Consider the following 21,989-nt stretch of genomic DNA (forward strand, 5'->3'; position numbering starts at 1 on the left):
GTTACAATTCCTCTCTTGGAAAACAGACTTGCTTCTGGCCATCACTTCAGCTAGAAGAGTTTCAGAGCTACAAGCTTTCATGGCTGTAGAACCCTTCATCATTTTCCATGCTGACAGGGTCTCTCTCAGGACTAACCCAACTTTCATGCCTAAAGTGGTGTCCAGTGTGGCTCTCAACCAGTCAGTTCATTTGCCCACCTTTTCCCTAACCCACAAAACAACGGGGAAAGGATTCTGCACTCTCTAGATTCTGCACTCTCTAGATGTGCACCGACAGTTCAGATTCTACCTAGGTAGGACTAAATCTTTTAGGAAAACGGACCAGTTGCTAGTCAGCTTTGCAGCAGGGGCCAAGGGCAGGCCATATCCAAATTAACAATCGTCAAATGGATAGCACACCTCATCCATTTCTGCTATAAATACCATGGGAAACCACCCCCTAAGGGTGTCAGAATGCATTCCACCTGCGCAACCTCCACCTCTGCAGCCTTCCTCAGAGGGGTCCCTGCCAGAGATAATCCTGGAAGCTGCAACATGGACTTTTGTTCATACCTTCACCAAGCATTACCACCCGTCTCTCTTCTCCAAATCCATGGCAGGCTTTGCAACTGCAGTCTTGCCAGGCATCCTAGTCTTGACAGTCTCCACCCCTTTCTTCTGCTTTGGGAATCAACCCAAGTGTGATGACTGCAACAGTGAAACACAAAGAACATAGTACAGTTGTGTACACTTACCATAAATGTAGATGTTCAAGTGTATTCACTGTTGCAGTCCTGGTTTCTCACCCTCCACCCCCCCCCTTCTTTCCCTCTCCCTCACTCCTTACAGAGACATTTTGGTATTTACTTTCTACTGGTGATATTCTTCCACCATAACCTAGCTCCCTATTTTGGGGCTCATGACATTTGGGGCAAGAAAAACTGATGTAATGGGGTCGGCTGCCTAATTTTATGCCACTGGTGAACTGACGTCAGTCCTGGAGTGACAGCAACCGAAGCAGAAATACTAAGCCTCTGGTATTCAGGCCGACCGAGGGCTACCCCTGGCAGGATATCCCAAGTGTGATGACTGCAACAGTGAATGCACTCTAACATCTACATTTATGGTAAGTGTACACAACTGTACTTTACCCCGCCATAGCTCTGCAGCCTGTTGTATTAGATGAATTTTCTTGTAAGTTGGGGGTATTCATGCAATTCTTGCATTCCTGTATCTTTTTGTTTTTTTTTTCTGTGTTTACAGGTTTTGCCTATTCAATACATTGGTATCAAACTGTGTAGATTGAGCAACCCTTCATAATCATGCCCAGGAAGTCTGTTTATGATAAACATGCACATTAAAAAGAGATGATTCACAATTGTTAGTCTTGGGAAGGCAACAGAAGAAGAAACTGGGCAGGGTACCTTTGCCAAAAGCCTCCTCTCAAATCATGTGGCTGTTGATGTTTATTGCATATCTCTCTGTGATATGAAATGTCATCTTTGTGTAGTGCTACATCTTATCCGGTATTGACAGTTAGCATGAAATATTACTACAGTAGACACAAAAGCACTCAGCTGTTGGAAAAAAATTATAGTGTTGTATGAAGGACTGACATAAGGCAGTAGAAGCCCATTTTTAATGCTACATGTCCATCTGTAGCTCTGCTGTGGTGTTGAGTTCACTCACACAGCTTTAATTTGTGTTGAAGATTTTAACATACAATTGTAAACTAATTCTTCCTTCCTTTCTGTACCAGAATCACTTCACTTGAGTCCTGTTCAAAGTTATCATAAGTGAGGAGGGCAGATGTTCATGTTACACTGCTGCAGTTATTACACTTGGGGTCAGGCAGTCCCGCATTTGGCCAGAGTTCCAAAGTCTTGGTCCGGCGTCGGTTGCTGTCGCCTCTTCCCTGACGTCAGTGCGACAGGGGTATATAAGATGCAGCAGACACCATTTTCTTCAGTCTTTCTTGCCGCGTGGTGCCCGAAGCAGAAGCAGTTCGCAAGTGCCGGTCGGCCGACTTCTGAGATTTTCATTCCGAATCCAGAACCGAAATCTTCTAAAAAAGCTGAGTACCCCATTGGGGAAACTTTTTCTAGCCTCAGACCGATGTCAGTAAAAGTTAATAACTGTATTTCTTGTGGGAAGCAAATACCTCATAAGGATTTCCACTCCTACTGTATTCCATGCCTAGGCCCTGACCACAAAGTCACTGGTTGTCGGTTTTGTGCTAGGTTTAACAAGCACACTATTAAACGTTGGTTTGATTTTGCCCAACATTATTTTGGTATAAAATTCAATTACACCATGCCGTCGGAAATCCCAATGACCGCAATGCATAAAAGCGCAAGGAGAAGGACAGGCATCCGAAGCCCAAAACGGACGACGAGGCCTTTTCTAGGTCAGTCGCCGCCGGTTCTCCGGTTTTCAGCGAGGCGCTTACGCAGCCCCTGACGACCGCTTCCACAGAACCACAGACCGCCTCCGACTCCCACGTGGAGCTGGCTAGGCCTTCGGAAGCACTAGGCCTTCAGTTTACCGATCCTAAACCTACACAGGAAACCGAAGTAGCTGAGCAATCCACAGCTACAGAGGGTGTTTTCAGACCTACCCAGTTAACCATTAAACCCTCTGTTAAGTCTAAGCCCCCCTTTAAAGGCTAAGAAACAGACACAACTCTCTCCAGGACAGGCTTCCATGCCTAAGAAGCAAATGCTAAAAATGGCCGAAGACCTAATCACCCTGATCAGGGGGTCCTATCCCTCTCCTGATAAAAGGCCCAGGCAGGATGCAGACAATGAATCTTCTGACCAGGTGTCCATTTCCTCTGACTCTTCCTCGGACCTAGGATATTCTTTACCCCCTTATGAGGATTCTGATGCTGAGGAATCAGTTCCATCAGCCTCTCCGCCTGAGGATTACTCCTTTGGGGAGACCTTACATATCATGAGAGAGCATTTCCATTGGGAAGGCCAGGATTACTCAGAATCCAAGAAAAGACTCAGAGACTTCCTTTTATTGCCCCAACACAGACCCCTTGCTATCCCACCAGTTTTAGACATTGTGGATGATGTGTACACTGAATCCAGTTTGAACCCTGACTCCTTACCCCTAGCCCCAGTTAAACCTGATAGATATTACAGAGTCTCTGACTCTCACAAATTTCTGTACAAAAGCCCTGTTGCTGACCCTGAAACTATTTCTCAGGGACCCAAAGGGATTAAGGCCTCATCAGCAAAAAACCCAGTCCCCTCTGACAGAGATTCTAGAGCATTAGACAGATGGGGAAAGAAGGTATTTACGTCTGCAACTTTAGCAATGAGAGCCTTGAATTGTCAGTTTCACATGCTAAATATCAGCATTTTTTGATGTTTCAGTTGAAACAAAAGATGCTTCCAGATTCAGACCCTCCTAACTTAAAAGAAATGCAGGATTTATTGCATGCAGCTGAACAAGTAGGAAAACATACTTTGCAATGTGGGTTTGATTCCTTAGAGGCCTCCTGTAGAGCAGCAGTTACAGGCTCTGTCATTAGAAGGCATGCTTGGTTAAAAGAACATATGTTACTAGATCATGTTAAGGTCAAATTATTGGATGCACCTTTGCAGTGGGATGTGCTGTTTGGAGTTAAGGCAGAGGAGGTATTAAAGAAAATGGAGGATAAGGCAACATCTATGCAAATGGTGAAAGATTTCTTACAGGTTCAGCCTCCTCATTTTAGCAGAAATTGGTCAACAAAGAATTGGTCCTTTCCAGTCACAGATAGACCTCAAAGGGGCAGATACAGACGTCCAAGAGGTAGAGGTCAGACTCAAGGTCCTTACAGGCCTCGACAATGGGGCACACCAGGCCAAAAAGAAAGGGAAGACAGGCCTCAACCTTATACAAAACAGCCTCAATGACTTTCCACTACAGCTGTCAAACAGCTCTCTCTTGGCAGCCCCTTTAGGAGGAAAACTGGCACTTTTCTATCACAACTGGCATTGCATCACCAAAGACAAATGGGTTTTCAGCATTGTATTTCAAGGTTACAGGTTCCATTTCCACACCTTTCCAAGGCTAAAAGGAATGCCAAATCTGCCACCAAATCAATGGGCAGAGGCTCAAAAACAAATTACAGCACTCATGGACATGAGAGCTATTCAAAAGGTACCACCACAGGAACAAGGACAAGGATTTTACTCGAGACTCTTTCTGGTTCCCAGAAAAGACAAAGACTGGAGACCCATTCTGGACCTTTCTACACTAAACACTTACCTGGATATTCTGAAATTCAAGATGTTGACACTACAGCAGCTTCTTCCCATGCTGGGCAAGAAAGCTTAGCTCGTGACTTTGGACCTCAAAGAGGCATACCTGCATGGTCCCTATCAGACAAAATTGCAGAAGATACCTCAGATTTCTTGCTGGTTCAATGCATTATCAATTCTCTGCACTGCCCTTTGGCTTATCTACTGTGCCCAGGATCTTCACAAAGTGCCTGGCACCAGTAATTGCATTTTGCAGGCAAAAAGGAATTCAAATTTATCCATACCTGGACGACTGCCTGATTCAAGCAGAGCAAGGACATTCTACTAAATCATCTGGCGTATGTAAAAAAGTTAAGTTGCCTGGGATACACAGTAAACGAAAATAAATCAAAACTAGTGCCCTCACAACAGATAATATTCCTGGGTGCCAGCTTGAACACAACGGCCCAGATGACTTATCTCACGCCAGACAAGCAAGGACAACTGACTCAATATTTTCAATTAATGGCAACAAAGACCCAACTCCCTAAAAGAAAAATTCTGCAGGCCTTGGGCTACATGGCATCTTGCATAATACTAATTCCATATGCCAGACTGCATATGAGAAAACTACAATGGTACCTACAGAGTGTATGGTCTCAACACTGTCAAAGTTTGGAAACAGTTATACCACTAATTCCTTGCCTACAGCAGGAGTTTCGATTGGTGGGCACAAGCTTGTCACTTCAACAAGGGACAGCCTTTCACTCAACCCACAGCCAGGCAGACACTGACAACAGATGCATCGGATTACGCCTGGGGCGCACACATGGCAGGAAAATGTATCCAGGGCAAGTGGCCCACAGAGCAAAGACATTTCCACATCAATCAAAAAGAGATGCTAGCTGTACAAAATGCTATTATAGCTTTCAAGGACCTACTGCATCCAGGACAATTACTATTAAAGACAGACAACACCACAGTTATGTGGTACATAAACAAGCAAGGGGGCACACACTCCTACCCCCTCTGCAGACAAGCCATGACCTTGTGGAACACAGCTCTAAACTACCAAGTTCATCTGCAAGCACAATTCCTGCCAGGAGAGAAAAACACTGGCAGATGAACTAAGCAGAAACATTATGGACCCACACGAATGGGAACTGAACCCACAAATATTCAGAATGATAACACAAAAATGGTGGAGCCCTGACATAGATTGGTTTGCTACCCCAACGAACTGCCAATTACAGAAATTCTTGCACAAGGAGCTACCACCCACAAGCATTGAAAGTGGATGCCCTCTCATTCAGCTGGTAAAAACTACAAGTATACGCTTTTCCCCCTTTACCTCTCCTTCCAAAGGTACTCATAAAAGCCAGGCAGGAAGAGCCAAAAATGATCCTGATTGCACCAGATTGGCCAAACCAGCACTGGTACCCAATCTTAAAGAACTTAACACAAGAACCACCCTGGATTTTACCACAAATTCCACAGTTGCTGACTCAGCACAACAATCAGATACTTCACAGCCAGCTAAAGACCTTAAATCTAGCTGCATGGAAAATTCCTTAGTCAAACAAGCAGTGCCTCTCTCCAAAGCTGTTATGGATGTCATTCTGGAGGCCAGAAGGCCTAGCATCAGGAAAGCATACTCGGACAAATGGAAGAGATTCTATGCCTGGAACCAAGCGCACAGCCTTGATCCTCTAGTCCCAAACATTCCTCAGATACTGCAATACTTAACTGAGATGCTGGACAAGGGCCTCTCTTTTTCATCCATCAAGATCCACACCACAGCTATCTTGGCTCATTACAACATGGTTCCATCAATTTTTTCTAATCCTTTGCTCAAACAATGCCTCAGAGGGGCTAAAAACATAAGGCCGCCCTGTAGAGCACCAACACCTACTTGAGACCTGAATTTTGTTTTGGAAAAATTAACATTACCTCCTTTTGAGCCAGTTAACACAGCAGAATTAAAATAAATCTCTTGGAAAGCTGCTCTGCTACTGGCAATAACATCAGCACGAAGAGTTTCAGAATTACAGGCACTAATGGCAGTGGAACCTTTCCTCATCTTCTACCAGGACAGGGTGTCTTTAAGAACCAACCCTATGTTTATGCCAAAGGTGCTATCAAGTGTGGCTCTAAACCAAACTATTCACTTGCCAACTTTTTATCCAAAACCAGAGAACAAAGGGGAGAGACTACTACATTTTTTGGACATTCACAGACAGTTACGCTTCTACTTGGACAAAACCAAAGCTTTCAGAATATCTGAACAATTATTGGTAGCATACGCTGCAGGAGCACAGGGAAAAGCCATTTCAAAGCAGACTATTTCAAAATGGATAGGACACTGTATACGTTTCTGCTATACCCACCATGGGAAACCTGTACCTAGCAGCATTAGATCTCACTCCACCAGGGCAACAGCCACTTCAACTGCCTACCTCAGAGGAGTACCTACCAAGGATATTTTGGAAGCAGCAACATGAAGTTCTGTGCATACCTTCACCAAACATTACCATTTGCCTTTATACTCCAAATCCAGAGTGGCTTCTCCACTGCTGTACTGCAGGGCCTTATAGCCACCCCTAATGCCTTATAGATCCAGCCTCCCTACCTCAGCTTTGGGATTCCACCCAAGTGCAATGACTGCAGCAGTGTAACACGATGAACATAGTACAGTTTTGTACCTACCATAAATGTAGATATTTGAGTGGCACTGCTGCAGTCAATGTTACCCTCCCTCCTTCCCCTCTTACTTTCTGGTATTTACCTAGGGCATATACCCTTTATTACCTATGGGGAGTATTTGATGGTAACTAAAAATGGTTGTTTGCTTTTATTTTGTATTTTTTACTAGCAATTTGTATTGCCTACCTATTTGGGGGCACCTGACATCTGGGGCAAGAAAAACTGAAGAAAATGACGTCTGCTGCATCTTGTATACCCCTGTTGCACTGACGTCAGGGAGGAGGTGACAACAACCGACGCCGGACCAAGACTTTGGAGCTCTGGCCAACTGCGGGACCATCTGACGACAGGATAACCCCAAGTGTAATGACTGTAACAGTGTTTACACTCGAACATCTACATTTATGGTAGGTACAAAACTGTACTATACTCAATCTTATGACTTACCACCGAAGATGGCATAATTTGTTGACAATATTTTTTATGGCTACTTATTTTAGCTGTTGCCTGACTGCATCATTTAACTCTGTCCTGAAATTGAGGTGCCAGACTTCATGGAGTTTGAAGGAAAAAGCTGAAAGTTGCAGTGAATGTAAATTTTTATTCTGGTAGTGCCAACTCCATGGTGCCACTGACTGTGACTGAGACAACCTGGGACAGAGTAGTGACCCAAGTAGCTCATCCAGTCCTTGGAAAATGGAAGTCAGAAATGTCTACTACGTTGGTCACACCTAGCAGAGGCTGGATATTACTGCTAGGATATAGGCATCATTAAACGCCATGTTAAACATGTGCTTGCCAAGTGTGCCTGCTTGTGGCTTTACATTGAAAATATGCTTGTCAGCACACTTACAAAAAAAGTGTCATAATGTGGGATTAGAACTTCTGTGAAAAGGCCTTCCTGGATGACATCCTTCTTCCAACTGTAGCCCCAGCTTATTGTCCTGAAAACATGTTGGCAGAAAAGGGCTCTTGCTTTTTAAGTGTATGAGATGCAAGAATGAATGAACATAGTAGAAGAAAGGGGCTGATTGTGAGTAGGCATGAGAGATAAAGAATCGGTTTAAACTTTTTTGAATTCCAACAGGCCTGTGGTATAATGGACTACTGTCTGCGTTCCTTTTCATAGACATCTTCAGATGTGTTTAGTAGACCAGGTTTATTTACTTGTGAATAATCAACAAAAAGATGATAATTGCAGAGATTTTGCTAAGGTAAGCAGTATTACGTTTTGGCTACCATTTGGTTACATCATCAGAAAAAAATGGGTTGAGTACCATATGCAAATTAAATTAAAAAGTGCATATCCTTGAATGAGTTACTCATGTTATGGAAATTTTTTTTGTTTGTTTAGAAATGGATAAATGCTGATTTGAATGGAAAGTTTAAACTGCCAATGAAGAATGAGTTTATTCCCACTAACTTTGAAATTTTTACACTGGAAAAGGACGCAGCACAGTATCCATCTCTTATCAAGGTAACCCATTTTAAGGCTTTATTTATAGTAATTATGCAATGTAAGTCAATCAGTCTTGCTGTGTACCTGGCGTTTGCTTAGATCTGTTACAGAGTATGGTATTGAGTTTCTATAAAGTTTTCATTTTTTTGTTAAGAAGTTAATGATAAATCACCTATGATTGTACAACACTTGGATGAGTGTAAAGTGGACAATTTTAAAGTTGATAACTTATTTTCCATGATTTTTAATTCCAGAGTTGCTTTAGATGTAGATCACAGTAAATGTGGATGTCCTTCAAGAATGCAACTGCAGTCATAACATGTGGGTTGTCCTGCCTCAGGCAGCCCTCGGTCGGCCGGATTCCAAAGTCTGGGTCCGACGTCGGCTGATGTTGCATTTCTCTCCGACGTCACAGCAGCTGGAGTACATAAGCATCAGCCGACGCCATTTTCTTCAGTCTTTCTTGCCGCACGGTGCCCGAAGCAGAAGCAGTTCGCAAGTGCCGGTCGGTCAGCTCCTGTATTTTACGATACCGAAGTCATCAAAAAAGCTAAGTACCCCGTTGGGGACCTTTTCTTGCCTCAGCCGATGTCAGAAATTACTGAAAAAGTTAACAATTGTCTTTTTTGTGGTAAACAAATACCTCATAAGGATTTCCACTCTTACTGCCTCCCTTGCCTGGGCCCAGACCACGACGTCTCGGCCTGTGTAGCCTGTGCTCGCTTCAACAAGCGCACTCTCAGGTGCTGGGCGGAGTTCGCTGAATATTTTTTCGGCGATAATTTTGCTTACACCATGCCGTCGTATCTTCCGACATCGCAAACTCCCAAAAAGCGAAAAGACCGGGACCGACATCCTCGGCCCGCGTCTACCACCGACTCCACGCCAAAACCTAGCGCGAGTGCTCCGGTTCCCTCTGAGACGGTCTCTCCACCGCTCCGAACCGAAGACACCGCATTACCGACGACTCCCATTCCAGACATTACTCCGCCAGTTATAGATTTTCCTTCGGATACCGAAACCGAGGAAATGCCCAAGACCATTGCTGTTGACAAGGTCACTCCTGCACGTGGAGCTGCCAGGCCCCCTATGGCCATGTCTATTAAGGCCTACACTAGGGCTAAGGCAGCCAGCAAAACAAAGCATATTACTTCTAAATCCTTACCTCAGCCGACTCCGGAGACACAAATTATGTCCATGGCTGCTGATTTAATTTCCATGATTAGAGGTTCACAGGCCCATCCTGAGAGAGCATCCCAGCCTCCTCCTGATAAAAGGCCCCGGGTTGAACCCTCTGACCCTACTCCTTCAGATGAAGATTCTGAGGGCTCTGTCCACTCTGATAGCCAGGAAGAGCTCTTCCAGACCTATGAGGACTCGGATGCAGAAGATTCCATCCCTTCGGCCTCCCCTCCTGAGGATATTTCTTTTGGGGAAGTCCTGCACACCATGAGGGAACATTTCAAGTGGCAAGGTCAGGAATATTCTGATTCTAGGAAACGCCTTAGGACTTTCCTTAAGAAGCCTCAGCACAGGCCCTTAGCTATTCCTCCTGTACTTGATGTTCTGGATGATTTGTATTCTGACTCTAGTGCTACCCCTGATTCTCTTCCTCCTGCTCCAGCCAAGCCAGACAGGTATTACAGGGTCCCAGAAACTCATTCCCATCTATTCAGGGCCCATACTGCTGATTTGGAAACTATTTCACAGGGGCCTAAAGGAGTTTCAGCCTCCACCTCAAAAAATCCTTTGCCCTTCAACAGGGAAGCTAGGTCATTAGAGAGATGGGGCAAAAAGGTTTACACATCCACTACCTTATCTATGAGAGCTTTAAATTGCCTTTTTCATATGTTACAATATCAGGATTATTTCTTAGAAGATTTACAAAAAACATTAGCTTCTCCTGATCCTTTAGACAGGAAGACTTTGCAGGAAGCTGTACATAACACTCAGCAAGTAAGCAATCACTTCCTGCAGTGTGGATATGATGCACTGGAAGCTTCATGTAGGGCAGCTATGACAGGGGCAGTGATTCGTAGACATGCTTGGTTAAAAGATCAACCTCTACCAGATCATGTAAAAGCAAAACTTCTGGATGCACCTTTGGAAAAGAACAAGCTTTTGGTGCAAATGCTAAGGATGTGTTAAAGACCATCAAGAAAAAGCAAAATCAGTTCAGACTGTGAAAGATTTCCTCCAGGTTCAACCCCCAGATTCAGTAGGAATTGGCCTTCAAAAACTGGTCCTTTCCTAATCCAGAAAAGTTTCAAAGGGTAAGAACAGGCGTGGCCGAGGAAGAGGCCAATACAGAGGCCCTTACAGGGGACGACAATGGCAGCCAGGAAACCAAAGAAGTGACGCAGGGGTTTCACCTGCCCAACAACCACAAACTCAATGACTTTCCTCTACTACCGCCTACCAGGGAACAACTAGAAGCTCCCTTGGGCGGGAAATTATCTCTGTTTGCAGAAAACTGGCACAGACTGACAAAGGACAAATGGATTTTGGACATTATAGACCGAGGGTACAGTTTTCATTTTCATACCTTACCAAGAAAACAAGGCATGCCAAACCTACCACAAAATCAGAGGGCAGAGAGGGCAGAGGCTATCAAGCAAATCACTCTGCTGACTCTAATGAAAGCAATAGAAAGAGTTCCACAACAAGAACAAGACCAGGGGTTTTACTCAAGACTGTTCCTTGTTCCAAGAAAAGAATCTCAATGGAGACCAATACTGGACTTGTCCACATTAAACACCTTTCTCATAGTACCAAAGTTCAAAATGCTGACTCTACAGCAACTCCTTCCCATGCTGGGCAAGGAGTCGTGGCTGATTACTCTGGACCTCAAGGAGGCATACCTGCATGTCCCTATCAGACACAGCTACAGAAGATACCTCAGATTTCTTGCAGGGCCAGAGCATTATCAATTCTCAGCATTGCCATTTGGCTTATCTACTGCGCCCAGAGTATTTACAAAATGCCTGGCTTCAGTAATTGCTCATTGCAGGCTCCAGGGTATACAAATTTACCCGTACCTGGACGACTGCCTCATACAAGCGGACGACAAATTGATGTTGACAAAAAACCTGGATTATGTCATACGTTTACTTCATGCACTGGGATACACAGTCAACTTCCAAAAGTCAAGACTGCAGCCATCTCAGCAAATAATCTTCTTAGGAGCCAAACTAGACACAGCCTCTCAGATGGCTTACCTGACAGAAGACAAGCACGAGAAGTTAACTCATTACTTCAAAGGTTTAGCAAAACTCACCCAGATGACTGCAAGGAGACCCTGGGTTACATGGCATCCTGCATTCAACTGGTTCCATTAGCAAAACTACACATGAGAAAGCTTCAATGGTACCTAAAAAGCATTTGGTCTCAACACAGCAACAACTTGGAGACAATCATACCACTCATTCCATGCCTACAAAAGGAATTCCTATGGTGGGCCTCGGTGAGCCAGGAAAACACAAGTATGTCCTTCAAAAAAACCACAGATAACACAGACCATGACTACAGACGCCTCAGACCTTGGATGGGGGGCACACATGGAAGGCAGGTGTATACAAGGACAATGGTCTCCAAAGGAAACACATCTGCATATAAACCAAAAGGAAATGCTGGCAGTAAATCATGCCATCGAGGCCTTTCAACACCAACTCCAGCAAGGCCATTTAATGATACGGACAGACAACACCACTGTGATGTGGTACATAAACAAGCAGGGGGGCACCCACTCTTACCCCCTTTGCAGACTGACAATGCAGCTTTGGGAGAAATCACTGAGCCTAAGCATCCAGTTACAATCCCAGTTTGTTCCAGGAAAAGACAATGTGTTGGCGGACAGCCTAAGCAGGAATTTCACAGATCCACACGAGTGGAGGTTACATCCGAAGGCCTTCAGACAACTCACTTCGACATGGGGCAAGCCAGAAGTGGACCTATTTGCCTCTCACCTCAACCATCTTCTACCAAAATTTTGCAGAAGGACATACCATCCAAAAGCTTGGAAAATAGATGCCCTCTCATTCAACTGGAACTCCCTAGCAATCTATGCATTCCCACCTCTGCCACTGATGACCTCAGTATTACTAAAGATCAAAGCAGAGAAGCCCAAGGGAATCATAATAGCTCCGGATTGGCCAAGACAACACTGGTACCCACTACTACAGAGCATATGTCACACCAGGAGGTGGGCCCTCCCCCAGTGGCCTCTACTTTTGACTCAACACAATTTCGAAACACTGCATCCAAATCTACAGACACTGCAGCTAACAGCCTGGGAGATCCCATAAATAACTTCAGCTTATCTCTCTCCAAGGAAGTTCAGCGGATACTAACAGAGGCTCGAAGACCATCCACCAGAAAGGTTTACTTAGCAAAGTGGAAAAGATTCAGCATTTGGAATACCAGCAAGGGACATGATGCATCATTGTTGAACATCCCACTCATCTTGGAATATTTGGCAGATATGTTAAAGAACGGCCTCTCATATTCTTCCATAAAGATACATGCATCTGCTATTTCAGCTAGATACAACACTGATCCTCCTGTTTTTTCTCACCCCTTACTAAGACAATTCCTCAGGGGAATCAAGAACATTAAGCCACCAAGAAAGGCCCCAGTGCCAGCCTGGGACCTCAATTTTGTCTTAGAAAAACTGACTCTACCTCCATTTGAGCCAGCAGCTTCAGTTGACTTGCAATTTCTCTCATCGAAGACCGCTTTCCTGTTGGCAATTACTTCAGCAAGAAGGGTGTCGGAGCTACAGGCCCTAATGGCAATACCACCCTTTATTATTTTTCATAGAGACAGGGTTTCATTAAGGACCAACCCTACTTTTATGCCAAAGGTGGTATCTAGGGTTTCTTTAAATCAAGCCATTCATCTGCCTGCTTTCTTCCCCAATCCTGAGAATAAGGGGGAAAGACTGTTGCATACCTTGGACATTCGCAGACAACTTCAATACTACCTGTACAGAACCAAGGCCAGTAGGAAGTCTGAACAACTTTTTGTAGCTTACGCCCCTGCAGTCCAAGGAAAAGCAATTTCAAAACAGACTATTTCTAAATGCATTGGACATTGCATCAGATTCTGTTATTCCTTTCATGGAAAGACTGTTCCAGCCAATGTCAGACCACATTCCACCAGAGCTACAGCCACCTCTACAGCATTCTTAAGAGGGGTGCCTACCAAGGACATTCTAGAAGCTGCTACTTGGAGCTCCGTGCATACATTCTCCAAACACTACAATCTCCTTCTATACTCCAGATCCAGAGCAGGCTTTGCTTCGGCAGTCCTGCAGGGTTTGATTGCCACACCATCTCTTTCCTAGAGCATTCCTCCTCCCCCAGCTAAGCTATGGTATTCTACCCACATGTTATGACTGCAGTTGCATTCTTGAAGGACATAGTACAGTTTTGTACCTACCATAAATGTAGATGTCCGATAGACATGCAACTGCAGTCGGATTTTCCCTCCCTCCATACCCCTCTATGCCTAGGGTCCACTCCTATCCCTGTTACTCTTAGCTGGGGATATCTGTTATGGTGTATTTGTTTTATTGCTCATTTATTTGTTTGGAATCCTGTTTTTGTCTTCCAATTTGATTACAGCCTTCCTTGGAGAGCAGCTGGCATCTGGGGCAAGAAACACTGAAGAAAATGGCGTCGGCTGATGCTTATGTACTCCAGCCACTGTGACGTCGGAGAGAAATGCGACATCAGCCGACGTCGGACCCAGACTTTGGAATCCGGCCGACCGAGGGCTGCCTGAGGCAGGACAACCCACATGTTATGACTGCAGTTGCATGTCTATCGGACATCTACATTTATGGTAGGTACAAAACTGTACTTTTCTGTTTTAATGCCTGCTGTAATTCAGAGGGTAAAGGCCTCTTTTCTCTGCAGCAGCCATGGAGTTTAGTATGTACAAGTAAAGAGGGTTTGAGGTGCTGGTGAGCTTGACCTTAAAGTGGTTAGAAAAACATTTTATATAGCCCACCTAATCATGAAGGGATTCACATCTAGATCAGGGGAGGTCATCGTGCCTCTTTACTCATCCCTCATCAGGCCCATAATTGAGTACAATGCCCCTTTTGGGATGTACCTTACCAGACACCTGCAACAACTGGAAAGACCCCAAAAGTACCTCACCAAGAGGATCAAAGGGCTCAAACAGATGCCATATGCTGCCCAGTTAAAGAAACTCCAGCTCTACTCAGTGGCATACTGCCTGCTCAGAGGCGATCTGTGCCAGACGTATAAAGCCATGTTCAACCCGGAATTAATGGACATGCTGCACCTCAGAAAATCCAAATCCCATCGAGCTACGCGCTCGAGAGACTTAAACCTCAGCACTGAAATAAATAGGACATGCTGGAGGGACAGATTCATAACCCAGAGGCTCCCTTCACTCTGGAATAAAATCCCAGTCCAGGTTAGTCAGAGTCCCTCATTGACTTTCTTCAAGAGGAATCTTGATGAGTGGATAGGAGATCGTAGGTTTACCCCAGGTATCACTTCTGTGTCACTGTTAGACAGAGGCACAGTATACTAACCTCGAAAAAGGGCATAGCAAAATTATTTTAAAATGGGTGGCGAAAGCCAAACACACTCTGGCTAGGCTTATAAATGCCCTAGGGCAGATAGCCTAGTATGTACCTATGAACCTATACGAAAAATTCCTTTAATTTTTTTTTTTCAGCTGAGTTAAAACATTGACCTTTTTCATCTAGTTGAAGCTTCAGTGACTTTAGTCTTGACAGGGAACATGAGAAAAGCTGCATTTCTTTTTTAAAATATATATTGAACATGAGGCATGTAATTGTTTGTTCTTTATCGTCTGGGTTAGTCCCACTCAGCTTGTGCCATCTTTTCAGGGAGTCCCAGCATGGTATTTATACTACTAAGGGAATTTTGTCAACAGCATCAAGGAATTTCCCATACTCTTTCCAATAGATACTGTCAGATCTTTTACATCCACCTGAGCTACCACCATCTTAAGCAGATGGGGCCTTGGTTTAATGTCTTATTGGAAGGATGGCACACTCAGGAATGCAGTGTCCCTGTTATGCTGCACTGAAGCTTCAGCCATTGCTCTATCTGGTGTAGGAATAGAACCCACTGCCTTCTATACCAAAGGTGGGTGTGCTACCTCTTGCACTGTTGACACTGTTGGTTAAAGTATTATCCTCCAAAGCTGTTTGCATCTCATCTGTATATTTCAAACAGTGTTGTTGGTCAGAATTACTTCACTGGTACAGTTAGCAAATGTAATGCTTTAATGTTCTGGAACTGTAAGGTTTTATGATGGGCTTCTATTTTTCTTTACAGGTGTGCGCTGCTTAACATCCTTCTGCACAATGTCTGTCTGTATTTACAGCCATACTGTACTAAGTGGATATAAATGCAATTGGCCATTGTGCAGACGGATGTTCAGCAAAGCACAATACAAAGTACACTTAGTCTGTGCCACTTAATGTGCTATGGGATAAAACATATCCCGCACATTAAGCGGCACAGACCGCTGCCTTTAAAAGTGTTGTTCCTTCAAAAAGAGAAACATCTATGTGTAACCAGAGTGTACATTAAAAGCCTTGTATCTCCTAAGTAAAATGGAAAATCTTGGTTTCTTTCTTCCTGGCTTTTTCAGAGCTCTGGATTCACTGAGTCACATGTACAGTGGATATAAAAAGTGTACACACCCCTGTTAAAATGACATTTTCATGATATAAAAAAATGAGACCACAATAAGTCATTTCAAAACTTTCCCACCTTTAATGTGACCTATAACCTGTACAATTCAATTGAAAAACAAATCTGAGTGGAAAAATGTAAAACATCAAAACCTTACATAATGCACACCATTAAACTAGTACTTTGCTGTAATTAAATCAAAAGGTGATTTAACATTCAGTCTTCTTGGGTACACACCTGCCATCAATTAAAGAGTCTCTGATTAAAAAAGTTCAGCTGTCCTAGTAGGATTTTCCTGACATTTATTCAGTTGCCTGCTACAACAAAAGACATGGTTCACAGAGAGCTTACAAAATATCAAAGGGATCTCATTGTTGAAAGATATCAGTTAGGAGATGAGACACAAACATTTCAACAGTGTTGGGATATACCATGGAACAACAGTGAAGACAGTTATTAAAAATTGAAGAAAATATAGGACAACAGTGACGTTGCAAAGAACTGGACGTCTCTCCAAAACTGATGAAAAGCAAGATGAAAATTGGTCAAGGAGGCTGCCAAAAGACCTACAACAACACTGAAGGAGTTGCAGGAATTTCTGGCAAATACTGGTTGTGTACTACATGCGACAACAATCTCCTGTATTCTCCATATGTCTGGACTGTGGGATGGGGTTGCAAGACTGAAACCTTTTCTTACACAGAAAAACATCCAGGCCTGGCTAAAATTTGCAAAACAATACAACAAGTCTCCTAAAAGCATGTGGGAAAATGTGTTAAGGTCTGATGAGACCAAGGTTGAACTTTTTGGACACAATTCCAAAAAAGTACATTTGGCACAAAAACAATACTTTGCATTACCAAAAGGGAACACCATCCCCACGGTAAAGCATGGTGGTGGCTGTATTATTCTTTGGGGTTGCTTTTATTCAGCTGGAACTGTGGCTTTAGTCAAGGTGGAGGGAATTATGAACTGTTCCAGATACCAGTCATTTTTGGCCCAAAACCTTCAGGCGTCTGATAGAAAGCTGAAGATGAAGAGGAATTTCACCTTTCAACATGACAGTGACCCCAAGCATAAATCCAAATCAACAAAAGAATGGCTTCACCAGAAGAAAATTAAAGTTTTGGAATGGCCCAGCCAGAGCCCAGACCTAAATCCAGTAGAAAATCTGTGGGGTGGCTTGAAGAGGGCTTGTGCACAAGAGCTGCCCTTGCAGTCTGTCAGATTTGGAGCACTTTTGCAAGGAAGAGTGAACAAATATTAAAATGTGCCATCCTGGTAGACTCCTTTCCAAGAAGACTGAATGCTGTAATTAAATCAAAAAGTACTTCAACAAAGTATTAGTTTAAGGGTGTGCACACTTATGCAACCAGCTTATTATACATTTTTAATTTTTTATATTTTTCCCCTAACAGATTTGTTTTTCAATTGAATTGTACAGGTTATAGGTCACATTAAAGATGGGAAAAGTTTTGAAATTATTTACTGTGGTCTCATTTTTTTATATCACAAAAACATGGCATTTTAACAGGGGTGTGTACACTTTTTATATCCACTGTAGGCCATTGATGCTAATGCTGTTGACTCTAAAAGTGTAGCTTATATAAATCAATTCACGTTAAAGATGACGTGATTCACTCATCCACTCCAACTGATGGTATGTAGTGCTTAATATGCTGAACAGTGGGAGAGCCTACTTTGGTTCTGCTTTGGGTGTCAAAGTCACTGTATTCTGTCAGAAAGATAAATCCACATCTTTCTATTTGAGCTAAATTGTGTTCATAACCGTTTACTTCCAGAAGTATTTGTGAGCTCTGATCTTGTCTTACTAATAATCATCATCTCAGTCAAAAGGCCGGTGAAGTTGATATGTCCTTCTGATAATACAATTGTTTATTATCCCACATCATGATATGGACATAGCTTTTTAAAAATTGTGTGACTGATATGTTACAAAATCCACATGGTTCTCATGTTTACTGACTTTATCTTTGAATCTTTGACGTGTGACAAGTCTTAACTTGATCATGTGATGAAGTTGCTTTAAATCTCAACTCCTCAGTTTAGTCATTGAATTCTACAACAGAGTACCTCCTTCTATCTGTATACCTGTGCATGTTGACTTCAAATTTTAACCTTTCTTGGTTTGATGTTTCAGTGCTGCTAACTGGTTGGTGGATGATTGTGCTTTTCAACTTTCTTTATTTGCTTCCTTTATAGATGGTTCCAAAGATGATTTTTTTAACTTAGTTTTATTGCATTACAGACAGCCGTAGTGGTATGGCTTCTGTAGACTGTATATATTTCAGAGTGCCATATGACAGTTTAGATATATCTGCTTACATGTACTTCTTGATGCACTGAGTTTTTGATATGATGAAGCCTTAGTGGTTGCTTCATCTTCCAGTTTGTATTTCAGCCTTTTCTTGTTTTATTTTTCAAATTTTATTAGTATTCCACTGTTGTGAGACTACTCATTTGGCCATCTTTTCCAATCTGGTTGCTTCTTTATTGCACAGAATAACAAGCCTATGTATTAAACTGAGATTCTCTGTGGTGCTATTAGGTCCAGATATAGATTTCAGGCAACTATTGCCCTAGTATTTTGGTACTTCATTACTGTACTGCAAATTTCCCTAACTTATAATTTGTCATGCCCATTCATTTAACCATTATCTGATCATTTTACAGAGATAGGGATTTACTTGTAAACTTAGCCTTTTTCTGTCCTACAAAGGGAATACATTGTATGTAAAGTCCATCCACCTGTACGATGTCAGTGTTTAAGATGGTCTGGCTTGTAAAAGAATATATTGCAGGTGCATCTGTTGATTTGTATGCATATTTTATTATATTACAATTTGTTTGCAGGGGATAGTTTGATTGGCCAAAAGACCCTTTACAACGGAGGTCTGAGAAGAAAAGCAGTAGTTGTAAAACTTAATATGTATAAAACATTAACAATGAAAATGAAAATTTGCGCAAAGAAAATAAGACATTTGCAGATTATATGCAGGGGTAAAAAAATGCATATATATATATATATATATATATATATATATATATATATATATATATATATATATATATTACTGGAAAATTGAGTAGCAGCAGTCATTATAGAATTAGCAGCAACATAGAGAAACTTGAAGCAATTAAGAGTAATGAAATGGGAGAGGGGCATAAACAGTGCTAGGCTGAGTCAATGTATAGAGGGAAATTAGGTATATATCCATTATGTAGAATAGTGTGAGTACATGAGAAGTTTGGGTGTATGTGCAATATTTACAGTCCGACTGCAGTAAAGATGAGATGAGCAGCATCAGTTATAAATGAAAGTAGGCATATTATATATAGTTCACATCACTTGCAGTTGTGCATTAAAGTAACCCCAATATGCTCATGTTTTGCTGCTGTCCTTTACAATAAAGTTTAGCCTGGAGTACAGCAAGAGCAAAGTCAGGATAGATATTGATCTGATGTTGTCAGTCTTCACCCAAGCCTTGTCAGTGAGTTCATTTCCGAATCTCAGAACTGACTCTGCTATATCTTCCAGCTCGCGCTGTCCAAACTCTTAACCCAGGCACTAACCAAATTGTTCCTCACAGAGATTACCCCGGATCTCATTTGCCACTTCACAGACCAGACGTGTTAGTTCCTTTCTCTCGAGCCTTGGCTATAACAATGAGTTATTCTTTAATTTTTCTACCTCTTTGAATTACTTTTTTTATTCCTTATTAAGAATTTCCTGTCTAGTTCTTCTCACACTGTCTACTCGCTCCTCTTAACTTTATCGTAGATCCTTATTCTGCTTCTTTCCCTTTCCTACCATTGGTAGAACTTAAGTACCATTGCTGGTAGTTTCTTCCTATCTGTTATCTATTTTAGGTATTTTATTTTTACCATCGCTGGTGTTTTCTTTAATAAAAAAAAAAAAAAAATCCTTTGCTTCTTTCTCTTTGTCTCCTTTGTCGCGTGATTGTTACAACAGTTATTTCTTTCCTTACAATGGCTGACCAAAAACAACAGTCTCCTAAGTCTGGTAAAGGCATCTCAGGTTTTAAAAGGTGCCAGAAATGTGAAGGCAAGATACCTAATTCTGACAATCACTCATTATGCATCTATTGCCTGGAGAAAATCCATTTGCAGGAAGACTGCTCAGTCTGTCACGGGTTCTCTACACGAACCCTGACTGAAAACAAAAACAAATTAATATTAAAAGGACTTCTTATAACAACTTTTGATGAGGCCTTATCTGAGTCTAGACCTGAAACTAGCACTTCCTCATCATCATCTTCTGTTTTGAGAAAAAGGCCGCCTTTGGTTCCAAGGTCCTCAGAACAGTCTAAGAAGTTGCTTAACTCATCCTCGGTACCGAAGAGTTCCTCTGCACCCAAGGGTTTATCTGGTTCCATACCCAAGCTCCTCTCCAAACCAAAAACATCATCTTCTGTACTGACAGATTCCTGTGTGCCAAAGCTATCACAACTACCAAGAACTAAGTACTGTCCTTCCATTGACCCTTTTAAAGATATGCCACTGAGTCCCTTTATAGAAGAAAGACTCCTTAAATCTCCCTCCTCATCTTCTATTCAATCTACTAAGAGTCTTTCTGAGGCCGATATATTGAGACCGGTGGATCAGCTCCTGACGGTTAGGGGGTTATCTTCAGTTCCTAGCCATGCTGGCCTTAGAACTAGCTGAGCTACAACTCCTCCATATCCTCCTCCTCCAACTCCTGTCAAGACCTTGGAGTTCTCTGTTCCGACTCCTCCAGCTCGACTGCTTTGGTTCCAGTAGCATCCTCTTCTCCGGTTCAGAGAGTTGTCTTGAGTTTCTCCAAGCCTTCGGCACCGGAGGTCTCCCAGGATTGGGATTCTTTGGTCTGGTCCGAGGAGCTTTGATCAATGTCTTTTCACTTGCAACCATCCATGTCCCTTGGTACTTCAGCCTTTGTAGGATTGACCCAGGCTTCTGTTCCAGAGGCTGCCTTCTCAGTGCGGGGTGTGACCCCGGTTCCAAAGGAGTCCTGTTTGGTTCCAGACTCCCATCCCTCTGTGGAGTGGCCAGCCTTTAGGATAATGGAGAAGGCATTGCCCATTGGGGAACTCAGTCTTTGCCATCCCTGTTGGGACAGATTTCTACCCCCTCTTGACCTGGGCTACCATCAGCTTCACCCCTGGGACAGAGGGCACAAAACTCCCAGGTGACTCCCACTTTAGTGTTCTCTTCGGACACTTCCCCAAACCCCCCCCCCCCCCGAGGGAAGTCCATGTGAAGAAATGCAAGAGGAAGCACCTGAACTCCCTGGAAGAGTCCTTCATTGAAGACACTGATTTTGATGAGAGGGAAGGATCCCCCAGGTCAGCCCCTGATGATGTTTCCTTTGGGGGCAACCCTATTCAACCTTCCTGGAGGAATCATTATACCTGGAGGGTTTTCGTGCCCAGCCCTCTACTTCTTGGATCTCTGCCCACTGACGATCTTATTAAATTGATTGCTCAGTGGGCGTGGAAGATGCCCGATTCCATAGAGCCAATCCCCAAGAGACCTGACTGAATATTATCGGCCCCTGAAGATGAATCACATTGGGATTCCTGTTGCCGCCATGGTGATAGCGGCTGCCACCAAAAAGGAACTCGCTGAAGAAAGTCTGACTATCCATCCTCCTAACAAGGAGTCTAAGACATTGTTTAGATTTGGGAAGCGTGTTTATACTTCAATGACCTTCGTTCTAAGGTCCTTGAGTTATATGGCACATTTTACCAGATTACAGAGATTTGATTAAAGAACTTTCAGATACTCTCTCAGGAGCAATGGCTGAAGGGATCCATGACAAAGTTTCCTCTCAGCTTGCAACCCTTGATGCTATCTCCAATTTTTCCGTGAGGCTCATTGCCCATG

At 43.0% G+C, this 21,989-nt stretch overlaps 1 protein-coding gene across 6 annotated transcripts in view; it reads left to right on the top strand.

The window, feature by feature from the left end:
* IDE (insulin degrading enzyme) overlaps positions 1-21,989 on the top strand; it is a 3,524,264-nt gene that overhangs the window by 1,888,142 nt on the left and 1,614,133 nt on the right. For all 6 annotated transcript variants that reach the window (XM_044056694.1, XM_044056696.1, XM_044056693.1 and 3 more), the window contains one exon: positions 8,272-8,394. In XM_044056694.1, coding sequence (XP_043912629.1) covers positions 8,272-8,394 — 123 coding nt within the window. The remainder of the gene's footprint in view (positions 1-8,271; positions 8,395-21,989) is intronic.

This window comes from Protopterus annectens, chromosome 14.part0 (assembly GCF_019279795.1).
Source record: "Protopterus annectens isolate FY-2018-M chromosome 14.part0, PAN1.0, whole genome shotgun sequence".
Classification (NCBI taxonomy): domain Eukaryota; kingdom Metazoa; phylum Chordata; order Ceratodontiformes; family Protopteridae; genus Protopterus; species Protopterus annectens.